The 18,217-nt window shown below is 55.4% G+C and overlaps 1 protein-coding gene across 1 annotated transcript; it reads right to left on the bottom strand.

The window, feature by feature from the left end:
* Positions 1 to 560: 560 nt before the first annotated feature.
* RFC2 (replication factor C subunit 2) lies at positions 561 to 18,002 on the bottom strand. Its single transcript, XM_004761677.3, has 11 exons — positions 17,846 to 18,002; positions 14,928 to 14,997; positions 12,242 to 12,283; positions 11,822 to 11,928; positions 10,120 to 10,221; positions 9,291 to 9,391; positions 6,726 to 6,883; positions 6,472 to 6,537; positions 4,599 to 4,679; positions 2,673 to 2,786; positions 561 to 951 (listed from the first exon to the last, which is right to left on the bottom strand). The coding sequence occupies exons 1-11, from the start codon at positions 17,950 to 17,952 to the stop codon at positions 841 to 843; spliced, it is 1,059 nt and encodes a 352-aa protein (XP_004761734.2). The 5' UTR covers positions 17,953 to 18,002; the 3' UTR covers positions 561 to 840.
* Between the last annotated feature and the right edge of the window lie 215 nt (positions 18,003 to 18,217).

Genomic DNA, 18,217 nt, shown 5'->3' with positions numbered 1-18,217 from the left:
CATTTTTGAGGACCTTAATTCTCCCCCTCCACCTTTTCCTAAAAAAATTTTTTATCTATTTGAGAGAAAGGGAGAGAGTGAGGGAGCAGGAGCAGGGGGAGGGGCAGGAGCCACGGAGCAAGGAGCCCGCTGCAGGGCTCCACCCAGGACCGAGATCACGACCTGAGCCGAAGGCAGGGGTCGGACATCACCCGACTGAACCACCCAGGAGCCCCTTTTCTTTCTACTTTTATGTACACCGGTCTTTTTTTGTAATTTGAAAAACGGGGAAAAAATTAGACCTCGTGGGGGAGAAACGATCATACGAGGTAACAGAGAATTTACTGGGGAACAGAGAAGGCCAGTGGGCAGGTGTCACACCACTGTCCCCGGTGACCCCTGCCGGTCCTCTCTGAAGGCCTCACTGCCCCAGGCTGTTCTGGGACGTCTGTCTCTGTCCCAAACCCCACAAAACTGTCCTCCAGGCTTCTAGAAGCACGGAGATTAGTTTCACCAGCCGACTCTCTCCATCACCTGTTCCACCTGCCAGACGCTGGGGACACTCAGAGACGGGAAGCAGGTTCTCCTCGTGGCCCGGCGACGCCGCCTTAGCGCCGACGAAACCAGACAGCCTTTTTATTAACGAAGCCAGGTCGGGTGTCAAGCCCTGAGGTTCTCTGGGCGCCGGTCACCCTGTCACCGCGTCTGTGAGTCAGAGGCTGACTGCAGACACTCACGGACGTGGAGTGAGGGCCACGGGTGAAGGCAGCCTTCTCTCCAGACGGGAAGGCCCCGACTCCTGTCCCTCCCAGACGAGGATTCTCAGGACCCTCGTCATCCCCAGCAACGAGTTCTCTTGCCCTAACTGGCCACCGGGGCCATTGTCTTCTGACACAGCCTGGCCAGGAGCCCTGCCATCTGCAGGAGGGAGTTCACGCCTTCTGCTATCTTCATATGCGTGTATCCGATTTCCTGGAAAACAAAGCACACATCCAGCTGGTTGGTAAGTGAGGGCGAACTTTAGGTTTTTACATTTGAACCAGCAGTTTACTTCAAACTGATAGAGCGAACTCAAATTTCAGCTGGAAAATGAACTCCAGGTTGTCATGGGTTATGTCTAAAATTCAGTTTATTTTTTTCTAAAAGGATGTGGGACAGTTAAGAAAAAAAGCAAAAACAAAACCCAAAAGCCAGGCTTGGAGAAAATATTAAAATCCTTAGAAAACACACGTCTGATAAAGGACTTGAAGCCAGAATATATAAATAGGTCTCAAAACTCACTAAGAAAAAAATGACCCAATGAAGAACTCGGTAGATTTGAACAGACGCTTCATTAAAAGGAACGGAGGGCAAATCAGCACATGCTGTTAGCTGCTGGGAAACGCACCTTGAAGCCAGGACAAGGGGCGCCTGGGGGGCTCCATCAGTAGAGTATCTGACTCTTGATTTTGGCTCAAGTCATGGTCTCAAGGTCATGAGATCGAGCCCTACGTCGGGCTCCATGCTGGGTGCAGGGTCTGCCCGAGACTCTCTCTCTCCCTCCCCCTACAACCCGCCCCTCCCACCCCTGCACTCTCTCTAAAATAAAACAAATAAAATCTTTAAAAAAAAAGAGAACCATACACTGCCAGTGCTGGCTAGGCTGCGGGGCATCTGGAACGCTCGCTCGCCCACGACTGGGAGAAACGCACAAGCTATAATCACTTCAGAAACTGGTTTCCCAGTTTCTTATAAAGTTAAACACACCCTGACCATTAGAATAAGCAATCCCTGGGGCGCCTGGGTGGCTCAGTGGGTTAAAGTCTCTGCCTTCAGCTCAGGTCATGATCTCAGGGTCCTGGGATTGAGCCCCGCATCGGGCTCTCTGCTCAGCAGGGAGCCTGCTTCCTCCCCCTCTCTCTGCCTGCCTCTCTGCCTACTTGTGATCTCTCTCTGCCAAATAAATAAAATCTTAAAAAAAAAAAAAAAAAGAAAGAAAAGAATAAGCAATCCCACCTCCTAGGAAGTTGCCTGAGAAAAAGAAAAACTTATGTACACATCCACACTGATTTGCATATGCAAATGTTCACAGTGGCCTTACCGACGGTCACCCACACCCGGACCCACCAGTGTCCTCTGAGCAGTGAACACACAAACCGTGGTTCGCCTCTCGGCAGTGAGAAGGAGCGACCCGCCGACAGACGCAACACCATGAACAAACCCGAAACGCATTAAGCTAAGCGGACTCAAAAGGCTACCTTCTTCGTGATTCCACGGTCATTCCCTAGGACATTCTGGAAAATTATTTCCCGCCAGAGAGAAAACAGAGCGGCGGTTTCTGGCTGCTGGGGGAGCTGACTGGTTACAAAGGGGCTCATGTATTTGGGAGGCGGGGGGAAATCACAGAACTGGTCCGACCTTGGCTGTGGCCTTTAGGAGACCGAACACTTCTGTTAACAGAAGGCACCGAGAGGCTCCCTTGTACTTTATGTCAATTATACCTCAATTAACCCGACCTTCAGAGCCAACAAACAAATCTTAGATGCTGAGGGCACCTAGGCTGACCGGCAGAAGAGGCTTAAACCAGCTCCCAGCCCCAGGACCACCCGGCCTTGGGACACTCACTGAGCCCAGGGGCCAGGCCCGGGAGCCAAACCAAGACACCGCGGCGGGGCCCCGGTCCCCAGGAGAGCCACTGCTGGACTCTCACCGACCTTGATGAACTCCAGTTTCAAGTACTCCGCCATCTGGAAGGTTTTACACACTCGAAAAATGTTGCCAATGATGTCTTCCGGCGAGTAGCCGAGATGCCACAGGTGAGCGAGAATCTAGACAGAGGAAGATCCGCTGGGTGACAAGGGTACTGGGGGGAGCGAGGGGACGAGCCTTGGGCCCGTCACACAGCAGGGAGTGGACAGATCATCCTTGGCGACCCAGGATGCGGGGCTCGATCTCAGGACCCTGGGATCATGACCTGAGCCGAAGGCAGAGGCTTTCACCTGCTGAGCCACCCAGGTGCCCCTATTTTTTTTTTACTATTACTTTTTTATTTTTGCTATTATTACTTTTTTTTACAGTGGGTTCTATGCCTTATGTGGGGCCTGATCTCAGGATCTTGAGATTAAGAGGCACATGTGCAGGGCACCTGGGTGGCTCCCTGGGTTAAGCCTCTGCCTTCGGCTCAGGTCATGATCTCAGGGTCCTAGGCTCTCTGCTCAGCAGGGAGCCTGCTTCCCCCCCTCTCTCTGCCTGCCTCTCCGCCTACTTGTGATCTCTGTCTGTCAAATAAATTAGTAAAATTAAAAAAAACATTTTTTTAAAAAGAGAAATTAAGAGGTACCTGTGCTGCCGGCTGAGCCAGCCCAATACCCCAATGTCACAAAAGTTTTAAAATGTATTCCACGGCTGGAGGCACCTGGGGTCTCGGTCGGTTAAGCAACCGACTCTTGGTTTCGCTCAGATCATGTTCTCAGGGTTCTGAGATCAAGCCCCGAAGCAGGCTCTGAGCTCAGCGCGGTCTGCCTGTGGCTCTCCCTCTGCTCTTCCCCCTGCCCCCTCCTCCCCTCCGTCTCTCTCTCTCATGAATAAAAGTAAAAATGCTTTGCATGGTCTCCTAGGACACCCACGTTGGGGCTCTATCCAAGGGTCCTAAAAAGCGACAGGAACCACCCCAGTGAGCACAGGAGGGGAAGCGGAAGCAGCATCTGCCCGCCGGTGCTCCCTAAGGGCTGGGCTCCCGTGCGCCCCCTGCAGGCCGAGCCTCCACCAGGTCTCCGCGGGAGCAGGGTCCTGGCCTTCTGCCCAGTCTGCACCCAGGCCGAGGTTCCAGCCCCGGGTTCCAGCCCCCCTCAGCCCACTCAGGCAACCGGGTCTGGTGGGACGGGGTCTGGGGTCTGGAGTCCGTTGTCTCGCCTTTGCTGTGGCATCTTGGGGTGGACGCAAGAGGGCACGGAAGCTCTGGGTCCCTAAATCTGAAGGCTGCCTCTGGGTTGTGTGCCTGGGTCTCTGCCTCAGTCTCCCCACCTCGCCCTTTGGTTTTTACTTTTTTCTTTTCTATTTTTTTTTTTTCCCACCCCTTGGTTTCGAATGACACCTGGCCCTGCCCTAAACCCAGCCCACTTCTGGCCTAGTTTGGTGGGAGCAGGCGGAGGGAAACTGGCTGTGGTGGGGCCAGTGGCCTTAAATCGTACCACTGCCAGGGGTCACCTGAACTGTGACGATACCCCCTGAAATCCGCACACGGCATCAGGCTCCACATGAGGCCGGAAGCCCTGGGTCCTGCTTCTCCTGGATGACCAGGGACCACTGGGTCCCAGAACGCCATTCCTTGTCCCTCGGGGGGACGGAGGGCCAAGTTTCCCTCGGCCACACGGGCGGCGTCACAGAAATGTAAGGAGTTGGGCTGGTCTCTCCTCAGGTCTTGGGGGGACAACGTTCTCCTGTGGAGCATATCACTGTAGGACAAAGATGGGGCTCCGAACTGCGGGTTGAACGCCTGTCGACAGTGACCGAGAGCATGGACTCCAGCCTCCCAGGCTCCGCCTCCTCCTGCGAGGTGCACCCAACTCCCCGCCTCACGCTAAGAACCGAGGGGAGCGACGGCCCCCGCACCTCCCGAGTCGGGGAGGAGGGACACCCACCTTGTAGGCCTCGTCGATGTTGGCGTTCACGCAGTGCTGGAGCATCTCCTTCACCAGCAAGGGGTGGGGCTCGTCGCAGACCTGAGCAACCCGGAGAGAAAGGTCAGTTGGGGGCTGAGGGGGAGCCCGGACACACACCAGCGTGTGTCATCGCCTTCTCTGGCCAACAGGACCCCAGAAGGCCCCATCACGACCGAGCGAGTCACCGGAGGATGGCGTCAGGCTTCCTCGCTGGGCAGGAAGTTCTGACCCCGTCACTACAGACGGCCCATGCACCAGGGGGGTGAACACGGGGCCAGCAGGAGCCTCTTGTTGCACGAAAAGCCATCAATCAGTCGCACACACCTTAGGTCCCTCGGAGGACCGCTCGCCCAGAACCATTCACAATCCATTTAAGAACTGGGACCAGCCTCCTGCCCGGAATGGAAACTGGCTTTCCTGGGACAGGGTCCCCCACCTCAGCATGTCAGCGTGAAGACGGGCCTGGGGGCGGTGGTGCACGTGTCCCCGAGCTTGGGGCTGGCCCCTCCCCGCCCTCCACCTCGGGACCCACATTTAAAACTTCTTTATGCAGCTGAGGAATCACTGAAGGAGACATCGGAAATGAACCATGGACTGTGCTGGCTAACTGAATTTAAATAAAACAAAAAAAACATTTCTTTAAATTTTTAAAGTCGTCTCCGTGCCCAACGCTGGGCTCGAAATCAAAACTCCGAGATCGAGAGTTGGCGCCTCGCCCTCTATCTACAACGTCTAAAGGAAACCCTCTGGGCGCCTGGGTGGCTCAGTGGGTTAAGCCGCTGCCTTCTTCGGCTCAGGTCATGAGATCTCAGGGTCCTGGGATCGAGGCCCGCATCGGGCTCTCTGCTCAGCGGGGAGCCTGCTTCCCTCTCTTTCTCTCTGCCTACTTGTGATCTCTGTCAAATAAATAAAATCTTAAAAAATAAATAAATAAATAAATAAATAAATAAAGGAAACCCTCTGCTTTCTCCCCCAGCCCCACGCACCCTAGAACCTCTCAGCAGTTAACTCCCCCAGAAACCCTGCTTTCCAGAGCCCTGAAGGTCTGTGCCAGAAGCGGAGCCTAAAGTGTCCCAGAGCAGCCCTGGAAACACAGTCACCACCAGGGGCAAACCAGGCTTTCCCTGCAGCTTTCTTTTTTTTTTTTTTTTTTTTTTTTAAAGATTTTATTTATTTATTTGACAGAGAGAAATCACAAGTAGATGGAGAGGCAGGCAGAGAGAGAGAGAGAGAAGCAGGCTCTCCGCTGAGCAGAGAGCCCGATGCGGGACTCGATCCCAGGACTCTGAGATCATGACCTGAGCCGAAGGCAGCGGCTTAACCCACTGAGCCACCCAGGCGCCCTCCCTGCAGCTTTCTTTACCCACAAACTTGCTAAGAACAGCCACGGTCTGAACACATGGACACATGGACAGCCCCACCCGGGTTTTACCCCCAAGTAAGGGGGAAAGTGTAAGACAGGCAGGTGGTTAGGAGGGGTCAGCGGTTTTCAAAAGCATTCCCAGGACAAAAACCGTGGCCAACCAGAGAGTGGGCGTCTCTGTCCCTCCGCTCAGTAAGCGTGGGAGGCCGGCAGCAGAGGCTCGGCGGCCCCTCCCGCCTTCCAGCAGTGGACAACCCCTGGGGCAGCGGGCAGCCTGGGTCCTCTGCCCCCAGATCGGAGAAGCCCCCGGGGCACAGGCAGTGAGGCCCCTTGGGGTGCACCAGCACTTCCACTTCCCCACACGCGGGGGCGCTCCTGAGACCCTCAGATTGGCGGGGGGCATGGAGGGTCCCAGCACCGCCACAAGGCGCCCACTCGCTGCTGCCAACCGGCTCTGCAGAACCCCCCAAGGGCCCCGGGCTCCTGTACCTTGAACACATTCTCGCTGTTGATAAAGCCAAATCCCGAGAAGGTCGACTGCACGTTGTTCAGCGCCTGTGGAAGACACAAGCACATGTGGACAGCGATTTTCAGTCCTGACCATCGCCACCGCCCCCAACACCGGAGCCCCCTCCTCCCAGGTCTGCCCCAGCGAGCAGGGTCCCTGTCTCTGCACGACCCCCCCAGAACAAGGCACACGCAGCCCCGGAGGTAGGTGGCCGAGGGGCCTCGACGGCGCGCACCTGCCTCATGTCTCCCTGCGCCGTGAAGATGACGGCTTCCAGGCCGTCGTCGGTGTAGGGGACCTTCTCCTGCTCCAGCACCGCCAGCAGCCGGGCGAGGACCTGGGCATCGCTCAGCTTCGTGTAGCGGAGGACGGCGCAGCGGGACTGGATGGGCTCTGACCGGGACAGGAGGGTGAGGCTCACCACAGAGGCTGGCGCACCCCCGACAGCCCCGGGACTCCCACCCCGACACCCGCCTCATGCTAGGAAGCCCCTGCTCGGGACATACACCGGCCACAGTGGCACCAATGCTCCCTCCCCAGCCATGGCTCTCCAACAGCTCAAAGCAGCAACCAGTGGGCCTCCCCTGCACTGCCACGGATGGCCTTGGCTGGCCTCGGCTTCCAGAAGGGGAAAAGACCCTCTAGGAACGAGACACCCAGGAGCCATGGCGGGCGGGTGAGTCGGTGTGGGGTTTCTGGTCACTGTGCGAGTGTGAGCTTGGTGTCCCCAACCGCTGGTCCAAGGTGAGCAGGGACATGGGACATGGGCGTGGTCTCTCTAAGGCTCCCCAGGAGAATGTGACCGCAGCCAGGACGGACAGCCACTAGAGAGATGGGTCCGGGATTCTGGACGCTGCCCCTGCCCCTCGCTTTAGATTGGGACAACAGCTTCTCCATGGTCTCCGGGCCCCCATCGGGCCTGTGTCCCATGCCCCGTGCACACAGGCACTTCCAAGGAATGCACTCCTGTAAATTTATCTGCATTAAGGAAACGTAGGAGTCCTACAAGTCAGTCCATTTCAGCGTATCCGAAATCAGGAAAACTCCACCACAGAATCTTAATTATGTATTTGGCTCAGCCACATCGATAAGAGGTTCATCATTAGAAGCAGCTGATATTCGGCTACACTTAAAGTTTCCCTTAGATTTTTCTCTCGTGCGCAACACTGAAAGCTGAGTTCGCAGAATTTATTATCATTATTTTTAAGTAGTCCCCACCCCCAGTGTGGGACTCGAACTCACAACGCCGAGATCAGGAGTCACCTGCCCTTCCAACCGAGCCAGCCAGGCGCTCCAGGGCCCACAGAATTTAAATCCGTGTCAGAATAAGGCGGCATGGGCTCCCTCAGAGCGCGGGTGTCTCTCTTGTTGCTGGCACGAGTCCAGGACCCCCATGAAGGGTCCATGACGAAGAGTGTACAAATCACCTCTGGGGCAGGGCACCAGGCTGGCTCGGTCGGTCGGGCCTATGGCCCTCGATCTCCCGGTTGTGACTTGGAGCCCCACCGGGTGTGGAGAGGAGTTGAAAATACAATCTTCCAAAAAAGAAAATAAAAGTCAACTGTAGCGATTTGATCTTGCGCTATTTCCTCTAACACGAAGAAACATTTTTTTGTGATTTCATTTCCATGGCTGTTGCAGCTCTTTAGAAATTTTAAAAAAATAAACAGACAAAACAAAAAAAAGGCTGGGATGCTGCGCGGGTCAGACGAACTGACAAGGGAGGGCCGGCACGCTCCGCCCGTGACCACGGCATCCAACCACCCAACGTACGCGTGCACGCGCAGCCCCGCGCAGCCCCGTGCGAAACGCACCGGGGGAGGGGTCTCTAGGCAGGACACCACTCCCGCCCTCTCAGTGTGTCCCTACACTGGTGATCCTGACGATCGAGAACGTTCTCACGCAACGGCCCCCGGCGCCGTGTAGAACAAGCGTCAGTGCGTGCCGAGTGGTGGCTGAACGGGCCGATGGAGAAGTTGTGAGCATCTGGGACGGGTGCAGGACGGGTGCAGAGCTCCTGGTGCCACGGCAGGCCCGCCGCGGCTGGGAACCGGGACCTCGCAGTGCAGCGTGGCCAGCCACACGCTGGTCTGCGGCTGCGAGCCGTGGCCTGGGCGCAGGAGGGCGAGTCCGGGGGCCGAGCTCACACAGGCTGGAGGTCAGCGGGGCGGACGTGATGCAGAGAGTGGGGAGAAACGGGGAGAGAGAACCAAAGCCAGGCAGAGGCTGCTGTGGGTATCGCAAAGGGAAGAAAGTGCCCCGGGCAGGAAGCTGAGATGGGCGTGTGGGCAAAGGGGTGAGGAAGCACCGACTTCGGGGGAGGGACGGCCAGGCCGTCCAGGTCAGAGCGGGCTGACGGGCGAGCTTGCACAGGGGAGGCAGTCCCCGGTGACGACAAAGCCGCGGGTGTGGACTGAGTGTGGGCCAAGCGCCCAGTGCACAGAAAGTACAGGAGAGCGTCTGGGGCAAGGCAGTGACCATGACACTGTACCCAGGCCAGCAAAATGTCACGTGTGCCCACGACGGTGCCAGAGCCCAAGAGACTGGGGTTCCAGTCCCGGCTCTTCTGCATGCTGTGTGACTTTGGCCAAACTACTCAACCCCTCTGAGCTCCAGTGTTCTCCTCTCTAATGTGGAGTTAAGAAGACCTTCACACAGAATTACGTAAGATCAAATGAAAAAGGTGATTCTGCAGTGCTCGGCCCGTGGTAGGCAACCCCAAACGCCCTACCCTTCTGTGGTTAAAGAGCCAACGTGAGCATCCCGGGTGGAGGCCAAGCCGCCCAGAGCTGACCCTCACCTATGATTTTATCAGAAGCGTTACAGGCGAGGGCAAAGCGAGTCGTTTTGGAGTAGATTTCCATGGTCCTCCTCAAGGCTTGCTGGGCTCCATCAGTCATGCTGAGAAGAAAAACACAAGCAGGCAGTTTGCAACCGGGGCCCAGGGCCCGCTGGACACACAGCCCTCCCTAGAGAGCCTGGGCACCCTCAAGTCCAGGTCATGGTCCTGGGGTCCTGGGATCAAGCCCTGCCTCCGTGGGGGTGTGTGTGTGGGGGGGTCCCTGCTCAGTGGGGGTCTGCTTCTCCCTCTTGCTCTGCCCCTCCCTGCACTCGTGCTCCCTCCTTCCCTAATACTAAAATCTTTTTTTTTTTAAAGATTTTATTTATTTATTTGACAGACAGATCACAAGGAGGCAGAGAGGCAGGCAGAGAGAGAGGGGGGGAAAGTAGGCTCCCCGCTAAGCAGAGAGCCCGATACGGGGCTCGATCCCAGGACCCTGGGACCATGACCCGAGCCGAAGGCAGAGGCTTTAACCCACTGAGCCATCCAGGCACCCCAAATCTTTTTTTTTGAAGTGGTTAAAATGGTAAATTTGATGTCATGTGTACTGACCACGATAGATCATTCCCCGGAAGCTGGAACGAACCCATTAACTGACATGGTCTTCGACGAATGTCGCTTAATGAAGATAAGGGGTCAGGTCCCTGTTAAATTGCTTTTGGAAGATGTGATAAGCTGGTCTGCCACGGTCGTGCAGAGGGGAGAGAGCTCTCTGCCCGCTTTAATTAAAGCCTGGTAAGAGACCGAGGAATCGAGGTCACTGTGCACTTGGCAAAGCAGTCCCTACCTGTCTGCTTCGTCCAAGATGATGATCTTGTGCCGCCCTCTGGGAAGCGTGACCTTCTGCTGGGCGAACATTTTGATCTTGTTCCTCACCACATCGATGCCCCTGAAACAACAAGGCCTCGCTGTCCTGTCGCCTTCCCAGAGAGACCCACGTACCCTCAGGGGGCTTCTAACCCCCAGACCACACCCCCACGCACACGACTGTGGTTTGTAAGTTTGGGGGGCAATTCTGTGTATCAGGATTAACGTTTCACTACTTTTATTCCTTCTTGGAGGTCCTCCAACACAACGAAGATCAAATTCACCTATTCCTGTGCTACCAGAGGCAAGAGCGCAAGAGAGTAGCAAGAGAGGCATTTTCTCTTGCAATTACCCTGCAAGTTCCCCGGACCTTTTGATAATCTGAGGTATGTCACAAGGTCTCTATGACCTTATTCTTCCTGTATTTTGAAATGAAAATGGCAATGTCATCATCCGAGTGACTGTTTCCTTGTTCCTTATCATTCCCAACTAGGCTAAAAACAACAGCAATGAAAAGATTAAAGTCTTTTTTTTTTTTTTAAGATTTTATTTATTTATTTGACAGAGATCACAAGTAGGCAGAGAGGCAGACAGAGAGAGGAGGAAGCAGGCTCCCTGCGGGGCAGAGAGCCCCATGTGGGGCTCGATCCCAGGACCCTGGGATCATGACCTGAGCCGAAGGCAGCGGCTTTAACCTGCTGAGCCACCCAGGCGCCCGAAAAGATTAAAGTCTTGAGAAAAGGCAAGACTGTCGCACTTCCCTAGGATGCTGTGGTAGGAGGGAAAACTGTCCCCCTGGCCCGTCCTGTCCTCCAATATTTTGCGTTGCTAAGGGCACCGCACTCTCTTTCTAGAAGCGACAAAAGAAGTTCAAATACATCATCTTTGTTTTTGAAAGCACTCACGGACTGCAGCTGAAAGTTCAAAACTTTTTCATTTTCCACTCACAAAAGATGAACACAAACGACAGGGAACATTCCATATTATTAGACAAATCAGAAAATGGCCACAGACAGGCGAAGGGCAGCACTTCGGGCTGTGAAACTGACCATAGTCGGACCATCTCAGAGCATGGGGTCCTCTGATGCCAAGATTGTGGGTGAACTTCCTCGAACTTTAGCATCAAGGAGTGAACAACATATATCTACGCACAAAAAATAAATATATTTTCAGCCGACCTGTTCCTCAACAGGGAGAACTTCATTGCCTAATATCTTCTGGCCAGAACGTGGACCATCTTGTTTTGTGACAGTATTCGCTCAGCTTTAAAGACGCTTGTTGGAGGGGTGCCCGGGTGGCTCAGTGGGTTAAAGCCTCTGCCTTCGACTCAGGTCATGATCTCAGGGTCCTGGGATCAAGCCCCGCATCGGGCTCTCTTCTCAGTGGGGGGCCTGCTTCCCCCTCTCTCTGCCTGCCTCTCTGCCTACTTGTGATCTCTGTCTGTCAAATAAATAAAATCTTAAAAAAAAAATTTAAAAAGGAAGCCAGCAAGTCAGTGCTTATGATGCTACGTGAACAGGCAAGTGACGCCGGTTCTCGTTCACGGGGAAGGATCAACGGAAAACACGAAGCCGGCGAGACAAACCCCAAGGACAACCCAGACCTGCAAGAAGGCAGTTTCTATGACAGCTCAAGCTTCAAACACTCGCCACCCGTCACGCGGTCCCAACTCCCAGGCGCACCTGTCATTGGAGGCGTTGAGCTCCAAAACAGCATCCTTGAATGCCCAGCCCAGCAGGGCGCGGGCCAAACACAGGATGCTTGTAGTCTTGCCGGTTCCTGGGGGACCCTGGGGAGGAGACCGCACCCGCTGACAGCACGAGCTTGCCTCTGCTCCCGAGCTCCTGCCCCCCGCCGTTGGTGTCACCTCCTCTTCGAACTCCTCCCCAACCCCCCCCCCAGCCCCGCACACACCAAATCAACCCAGCCTCCCACCCACAGGACCCCCCGACCAACCGGGGCGAATGCTTCCCTCTGCCAAGGGGACTGGCAAGGGCTCTGGTGACCGTGGGCCCCTCGGACGAGGAAGCTCTGGGCACTGAAGCTCTCGGGGAGAAAGTGAGACTCCAGGACCTTTAACAGGGCCCGGATGGGGGACTTACAGCGATGATAATATTGGGCACGTTTCCTTCTCTTGCAAAGACCTGGAGGAACAAAGGTGCGTCTGAACCGGTTAATCTGGAGACCCGCGGTGCCAAGCGTCCCCAGCCCCAGGGGCCCGCGCGGGGACACGGCCACAGAGTTCTCCACGTGGGTACCCCATGAAACTCTCAGCTCTGCATATTCCAAAGCGAATTCCCCACTGCCCGTCACACCCAGGGGCCACCTGTGCTTCCCCTCGCGTGGGCCCTCAGTGCCATCAACCCCACTGGCCACGCCAGGAACCTCCCGCGCTCCCCTGGCCACGCACACAGCGCCTCAGTCACAGAGGCTTGGCCGTTCCTTCTCTGCTTCTATGTCCTTCTTTTCTGCCCCACGGCCGTCTCCTTCTGCCATTCACCTCTCGCCTGGATGGCTTTTAACTGGCCGTTAACTAGCTGGTTAACTAGCTGGTCTCAGGGTCCGCTAATCCTGTGCCACACCCACGCATTTTCTCTATTATGACCCCAGCCAACTTTCTAGAACGCCCATCTGTCAAAACATCTGCGCCTGACGCAGCCCTCGGATGACTCCTGTGAGCCCCAACTCTCCAATAGGGCTCAGGAGGCCCTGCCCACCTCACCGGCCCATTCCCACGCCCCCATACAGACACTCCACGCCCCTGTTCCTCTGTGGGCTCCACAACCCGCAACATGGGCATCCCCTGGGGGCGAGTCAGAAATGCACACTCTCAGGGCGCCTCAGTGGTTCAGTTAAGCATCTGCCTTTGGTTCAGCTCATGACCCCAAGGTCCTGGATCGAGCCCCATATGGGGCTCTCTGCTCCACGGGAAGCCTGCTTCTCTCTCTCCCGCTCCCCTGCTTGTGTTCCCTGTCTCGCTGAGTCTCTCTCTGTCAAATATACAAACAAAAAGTCTTTAAAGCTCAGTGGGTTAAAGCCTCTGCCTTCGGCTCAGGTCATGATCCCAGGGTCCTGGGATCGAACCCCGCATCGGGCTCTCTGCTCAGCAGGGAGCCTGCTTCCCCCTCTCTCTCTGCCTGCCTCTCTGCCTACTTGTGATCTCTGCCTGTCAAATAAATAAATAAAATCTTAAAAAAAAAAAATCTTTAAAAAAAAATAAAATAAAATAAAAAATAAAAAGAAATACAGACCCCAGCCCCACTCCCTGGGTCAAGATCTGCATTTTTCACAAGACGCCCGCAGGCAATTCATCCACCCATTAATGTCCGGAAAGCCCTACTCCATATTCCAATCAGATGGCATCAGCCCACGCCCAACAAGCTAAGCTCTCTCACCTCTGGGCCTTTGCACATGCTATTCCCATTTGCCTCACCTCCCTCTGCTCCTGCCCCCCCAAGTCTGGCTAACGCCCACTTACTCAGCTTTGCTGTCCCTTCTTCCACGAGAACGAAGACACTGGGAGCAGGTTAACGGCCCGCACCTCCTGTGCTTCCACAGCAACCCCCTCCCCTCCGGCAGAGTGCTCCCCACATGGCCTGTGCACTTTGACCCCTATGAGACTAAGGCCCACGCAAGCAGGGGTCCTGTCTATTAGGTTCACCATTCTATCAGCAGGTCCGAACACTGCACCGTATGGCCCGCAAACATCTGTAAAATGAACTCATTTGTAAGAAAAACAAATACCTCGGTATCTGTTAGAGTCTAAGTCCCCTTTCCTGCAGAGACTATCTCCGTGATGCCTCACGTAGCTGGCCTTCTAGATTCCGCCCAAAGAGCTCTAGGGTGAGGATTTCAAAGCTTGCCCTACGGGGCACACTTCTGCTCACTCCTGTTCCTGTCGTCCTGAAGTCGGCTATGCTGTCACTCAGTCCCTCTAGGCGAAAGCCGGCAAACCACCGTGGAGGGGGGTTGGCGGGAAGTGGGGGTAATCCAGCCTCAGCCCTGTTTATCTTATTTTTTTTAATTTATTTATTTTGGGGGCACCTGGGTGGGCCAGATAGTTGGGCCTCTGCCTTCAGCTCAGGTCAGGATCCCAGGGTGCTGGGATCGAGCCCCGCATCGGGCTCTCTGCTTTGAGGAGAGCCTGCTTCTCCCTCTCTCTCTGCCTGCCGCTCCCCCTGCTTGTGTGCTCTCTCTGTGTCAAACGAAACAATAAATTCTTAAAAAAAAAAAAAAAAGATTTATGTATTTTAGAGAGACAGAGAGAGGGAGCATCAGCAGGAAGAGCAGCGGGGAAGGACAGAAGCCGAAGCGACTTCCCATGACCTTGAGATCATGACCCAGCCGAAATCAAGAATCAGACGTTCAATGGACTGGGCCACCCAGGCGCCCCGGGGCCTGTTTTTATAAGCCCCCTAGCGCAGAATGATTTTATGATTTTAAAGGATTGTTTAAAAAATTAAGAATACTAGACAGTCATTATAGGGTTTGCAAAGCCTAAGACACCTGCGAGTCAGCCTTTACGGAGAAAGTCTGCCGTCGCGGCTCTAGAAGCATGGGTCAGAGAAGCCCTCTCCGAGAAGCCGGCGCCTCCGACACGGGAAGGTAGCCACCGCGGCTTCCGGTCTTCTCCAAACTGACCAGCTCGCAATCCCTCGATTCTTCTGCATTTGTGGCCCGCCCCATCCCTCGCGACCTTGGCGGTCTTCCTCCAAGCGCCTTCCTCGAGCTTGTCAAAACCACATAATACAACCCAAGACCATCTCCAAAAAACAACAAAACACTCACCTCCAGCCTGCTCACTGTGTCTTCATTCCCGACGATTTCATTCAACTTTACTGGCCTGTACTTTTCCACCCTGTTTTTAAGAAAACGCATAAAGAAAAAAAAAAAAAGAAAGAAAGAAAACGCGTAAAGATGGTGACGTGACTATTTTCACGTCAGGGCTCAGGAGCAAAGCACTAACGGCCCTTCCCGAGGGCTCTGTCGGGACATTATACACGTGCAATTTAAGCACAGTAAATGCTGCAGGTTTTAAACTTAAAGAGGTAACCCAAGTGCCAATGGAAATGTTAAGTGCGTAAGAATTGTGCACCGAAGCCTTTAAACCTGAGACATGGAGACACACCTGTTGTCGCTGGAGAGGGGCCAGAGCGGGCCATCTGGAGCGCCATGACGCCGGGTGGCAGCATGGTCGCCCATCACAACAGAAGCTCAGCACACGAGGCGCTGACACCATCGGATCGGACAGACCCGGGTGCAGCCGAGCTCCTGTCTTATCCCTTACCTGTCCGTTTCTGCAGACTGGTGCCAGGTGCCCAGCAGGGCTGGCTAGACAGTAACCACAGGTCTGCCCTGGGATCCTACAAGGCCATGGGAAGTGGACCCGCTAGTGGCTTACTCAGATCAATACTTCTCTCTCTCAAAGATTTATTTTAGAGAGAGAGAGAGAGAGAGAGCGAGTGAGCACGTGCACACACACAAATAGGGGGATAGGCAGAGAGAGAGAGAGAGACCCTTCAAGCCGACTCAGCAGACTTCCCAGTGAGCTCAAAACCCAAGTCAGGGCTCGATTCCATGACCCTGAGATTCATGACCTGAGCCAAAACCACGAGTCGGATGCTCCAACCCCTGGGCCGCCCAGGAGCCCCCATACCTCTCTCCTCCAAATGAATAAGCAAGCCATGTTATGAGCAAATGACTTTCTTTAGCTCGGAGAACAGAAGTGCCAGCCGATTTGTAACAATCTGACCATCAGCGCTTCCTCTGCCCTTTATGACAGTCTGATTTACCCTCAGCTTGCACTGGCTATGGGCCGAGTTCCGCGGCAGAAGCAGCTACGCGTAAAGAAGCTTGTCTGCCACACACTGTGGTGAATAAAGAGCTCCCCTCCAAGACCAGCAGATAGAGCGTGCTTGTGGCTGCTCGTTTCTTGTTCATACTCAGTCCTTTCTAGGAGCTCAAGATCTCAGGGGGAGGCAGCGTGGACGGGACAGTAAGGAGCGAGACATGGTTCTTGCTTTAAAGGCCTTCCCTACCAGCAAGCACGGAGAGCTGAGACGATCCTCCTACAGTGCTAACCAGGTTCCAGAAACCCGGGGTTGCACCTAGGAATGTCAGGGGAAATTTGAGCTAGACCTTGGACACGGCAAACATGCTGGTCCTTTGGGGCCTCCACAAGGGCTCCCCCTGCCTGAAAGCTTTCTCCATGTTGCCGCTTGGCGCACTTCCTGAGCTCCCGTCTTTGCTCAAATATCATCTCATCAAAAGCCTTCCCTGACTATCGGAGTCATTTAACGCACGCCACCTGTCATCATCAAAGATACTCCATTATCTACTGGTTTGTTCTTTCTTTTTTCCCTATCAAATGGAAGCTGAGGACAGCAGAGTGTGTTTTGTAGAATGAGATATCCTAAGCATTTAAAGTAGTGTCACGCATAAAAAATGTAACTCAGGCCCCATATGTAATTTTACACCTGCTGGCGACCCCATTAAAAAGTAAAACAGAGGGGCGCCTGAATGGCTCAGTGGGTTAAGCCTCTGCCTTCGGCTCGGGTCATGATTTCAGGGTCCTGAGATCAAGCCCCACGTCGGGCTCTCTGCTTGGCGGGGAGCCTGCTTCCCCCACCCCGCCGGCTGTTCTCCCTACTTGTGATCTCTCTCTCTCTCTCTGTCAAATGAATAAAATCTTAAAAAAAAAAAAAAAAAAAAAGGAAAAAGAGGGGTGCCTGGGTGGCTCAGTGGGTTAGGCATCTGCCTTCGGCTCAGGTCATCATCTCAGGGTCCTGGGATCAAGCCTCCCTGACCCTGTACATGCCCATATGCGTGCTCTCTCTCTCAAATAAATGAGTAAAAATGCTTAAAAACAAGTAAAAAGAAAATAGGTGGAAGTTAATTTTACTAATCATTTTTTGAACCGGATCCATTCGAAAGATTAACATTTTCAACATGTCATCAATACAACAATTACGAATGAGATTTTTAAAAAACTAAGTCCTGGGACTCCGCTGTGTTTTGTACACTCAGGGACCACCTCAGCTGGGACCAGCCGCAATTCTAGGGCTGTCAGTGGATTTGAGGGGCTAGTGGCTGGGGGACCGAGCGGTGCTGCTACAGATGTTCTAGGAAGCTGCACTGCGCCCGGTTTAGGCATCTGCTCAGGACAGGGGTGGGCTGGAGGGGTGGGCACGCACGGAGGGCGGAGAGAAAACCATCCCCACGCGCGGAGGCGGTGGGACCGGAGCGGATCGTCCACACCACACCTGTGCCCCCCGCCCCGGGCAGGTGACTTTCCGGGTCACCTTCCAGGTCACCAGCTCCTCTCAGCGACCCCGGATGCGCCCTCCGCACACAACCCCGAGTTCGGAACCGATCGGACGCTTCCCGCCGTCGGAGCAGCCGCAGACACAGCTCCAGGCGCTGCGAGGGTGGTCCCGGGGGGCAGCTATGACCACAGTGAGCTCTGCTCGGGCCAAGACCCCGCTTCCAGAGTTCAGACCGGCCACTCCTGAGCCCAGGCGTGGGCAGCGGCGCGCGTCCCTCGCCCTCTGCAAATTCGAATCTACTCGATGCCCCCCCGGGGCCTCCTGCTCCGCTGGGGACCCCCGAGAACGGGCTCCCGCCCCGAGGGTCCCCCGGGGCCACGACCTGCCAACTCGCCCACCCACCCGTCCAGAGCACCCATCGTTCACGGTCTGGGCCCTCACCACGGCAGCTCGTAGTGGCCGGCGCTGCCCGGGCCCTTGCTGGGGGCGGGGGCAGGGTCCTGGGCCCCGCGCTCGCCCGCGCCATCTCCGCTCTCCTGCACCTCCATTCTCCCGCCGCCTCTTCCCGCGCCGGAGGCCCCGCCCCCCGTGACGCCATCACGCAGACCCCGCCCCTAGCACCCGGCGGACGCCGGGCGGACGCGGAAGCGGTGGGCCAACCCACCCCCTTCCGCGCCTGCGCAGAGGGTATGGGCGTGGCCGGGGCTAGGAGACGCCGGTTGCTATGGAAGTCCTGGCGCCCCGCGGGGCCGCGACCCCCAGGGCGAGACCCTGCCGCATCGACTTCCGAGAAGGCAGGTCGCCCCAGGAAGG

This window comes from Mustela putorius, unplaced genomic scaffold (assembly GCF_011764305.1).
Source record: "Mustela putorius furo isolate JIRA1106 unplaced genomic scaffold, ASM1176430v1.1 tig00000139_pilon_pilon_pilon, whole genome shotgun sequence".
In the NCBI taxonomy this organism is placed as follows: Eukaryota; Metazoa; Chordata; class Mammalia; order Carnivora; family Mustelidae; genus Mustela; species Mustela putorius.
The sequence above is the reverse complement of the archived record's forward strand: the minus strand, read 5'-3'. Positions and strand labels throughout refer to the sequence as shown.